At 34.7% G+C, this 1,944-nt stretch overlaps 1 protein-coding gene across 1 annotated transcript; it reads left to right on the forward strand.

Annotated features, from left to right (window-relative positions):
- The first annotated feature begins 868 nt into the window (after positions 1–868).
- Positions 869–1,687, forward strand: LOC126555486 (uncharacterized). Its single transcript, XM_050210405.1, has one exon. It carries the CDS (start codon positions 953–955, stop codon positions 1,685–1,687), a length of 735 nt encoding a protein of 244 aa, XP_050066362.1. The 5' UTR covers positions 869–952.
- Positions 1,688–1,944: the final 257 nt, after the last annotated feature.

Below are 1,944 nucleotides of genomic sequence, written 5' to 3' on the forward strand. Positions count from 1 at the left end.
AATAAAAACAACATTAAACCAAGTTATAGTATAAGAAAAAGAGTAAAGTTTAAAGTTTAAAGTGAATAAAGGATTACAGGAACTCCATTACCATTATGCTAGAAAAAATAAATCAATTAAAAGATTAATACAATTTAGTTAAAATTAGAATTGGTATATGAATTGGAAATAAATAAATATAAAATTGTTATTACTTTTTTCATTATTATGGTTTGCAAGAAGGCAATCTCTAATAGATTTCAAATAGCTATTTTGTTCAGCTAAAAGAGACAGTTTTTGGTCCCAATATTTTTGTTTTGCCAACAATTTGCGTTCTCCTAAGTCTGCCAATCTCTCACCAATTAAATTACCTTCATCCAATCGAGCTGCAGATGATGTACGTTTATTGGTATTACAGTAGTATACATTTGCCGATCCTAGGACCGCCACCGCCACCGCCACCACCGCCACCGCCTCCCCCTCTACACACCGCTCAGCCATAGATCGTCTGCCACCGCCACCGCCACCGCCACCGCCACCGCCACCACCGCCACCGCCACCCCCGCGACCTACCACTCGCCCAAGGTACCGCCACCCGTACCACCACTCGCTGCCCAGCCATGGTTAGCGCCGCCGTCACACCACCTCCCACCCCGTCATAGATTCTGCAACCGGTACACTGCTCAGCCGTTATCTCGTAGTACACATTATCTTTATACCTATATTATATACTTAAACATATATCTATGTACCTATATCTATACATCTATATACGTACAAAATATATGCCCCACCACTAATCCCCACTACCAGTTCACACCTAACTTCCAGAACTCCCCCACCATTCATAATAATAATAATAATAATATTAATAATATTAATGACGATTAATAATTAAGCACTAATATTCAGTCATAGTTTTGTTTTAACAGTGTCAAGTTGTAAATCTCTGTTTAACTTTATCAGTATTAATATGGCAGGGCCAATAAGTGAAATGAACCGTTTGTATAAATATGTTGCACCTTCATCACCATCCGAACTCATCGATTGTAGTAATTTCACAATTGACTTTGAAAATCGCAAGTTTTTAAACATCGGATTCGACCCAAAAGATAAATTTAATATTGTACTGCGAATAATTACACCGTCACGGTATGTAAATATTTCTCTAGATTTCTTGAAGCGTATTTATTCATTCATGGGTAATATTTTATCCCACATTCTCGATCCTGCTGTGAAATATAAAAAATTCACTTTTTTGGAATGTGAATCGGTTTTGATCACAAGTATGGTATATAGGGGAGAGCATGTATTAGTCGTAGAGTCTAAAGAAACAAACGGATGTAGAATTTTATTGAATAGAAGAGATCTTATGACAATTCAAGATTTAGAGTGGATGATTTTTGAAACCGTATCAAGAAAAATCAATATCGTAAGACCTAATATTTTAAATCAACTCGAACAAATATCCGAATACTTTAAAACAGATTTTAATATTGATAAATCCGCTACACTCGATGAAGTTACATCAATAATCAGAGGAATTCATATTGAATTAATCGCGAAACATATACAAAAGAACAAACAGAGTTTTTTAACCCAAATAATATTATTCGCAACTGAACAGCTTGCAATCAATTGGATGACAAAATCTAGAAATTCGTTAAAAGTAAGAATATATTTTGAAATTATTAATAAAAATATTTAACATATGCATTAAATTAGACAGTTGATGCACCGGCAGAATTTATTTCACAACCAAGAGAAATGAGATGCACGATGCTGAGGAATTAAAGGTGAAACATATTGTACATATTTTTATTACGATTACTGATTTTTGTTAATTTTAGTTTTATTCTGAAACCTTTGATGTGGAAATGCTACAACCTTCACCACCAAGATACTCAAGTATGTCTCCGTTGATGAAATATAATGAAGACGATCCTTCACAGTCACGAGTAACTA

Source organism: Aphis gossypii, unplaced genomic scaffold (assembly GCF_020184175.1).
Source record: "Aphis gossypii isolate Hap1 unplaced genomic scaffold, ASM2018417v2 Contig00872, whole genome shotgun sequence".
NCBI lineage: Eukaryota > Metazoa > Arthropoda > Insecta > Hemiptera > Aphididae > Aphis > Aphis gossypii.

Bases quoted from the DNA above. Each gene is read 5' to 3' on its own strand.
- LOC126555486 (XM_050210405.1), top strand. From the start codon at position 953: ATGGCAGGGCCAATAAGTGAAATGAACCGTTTGTATAAATATGTTGCA.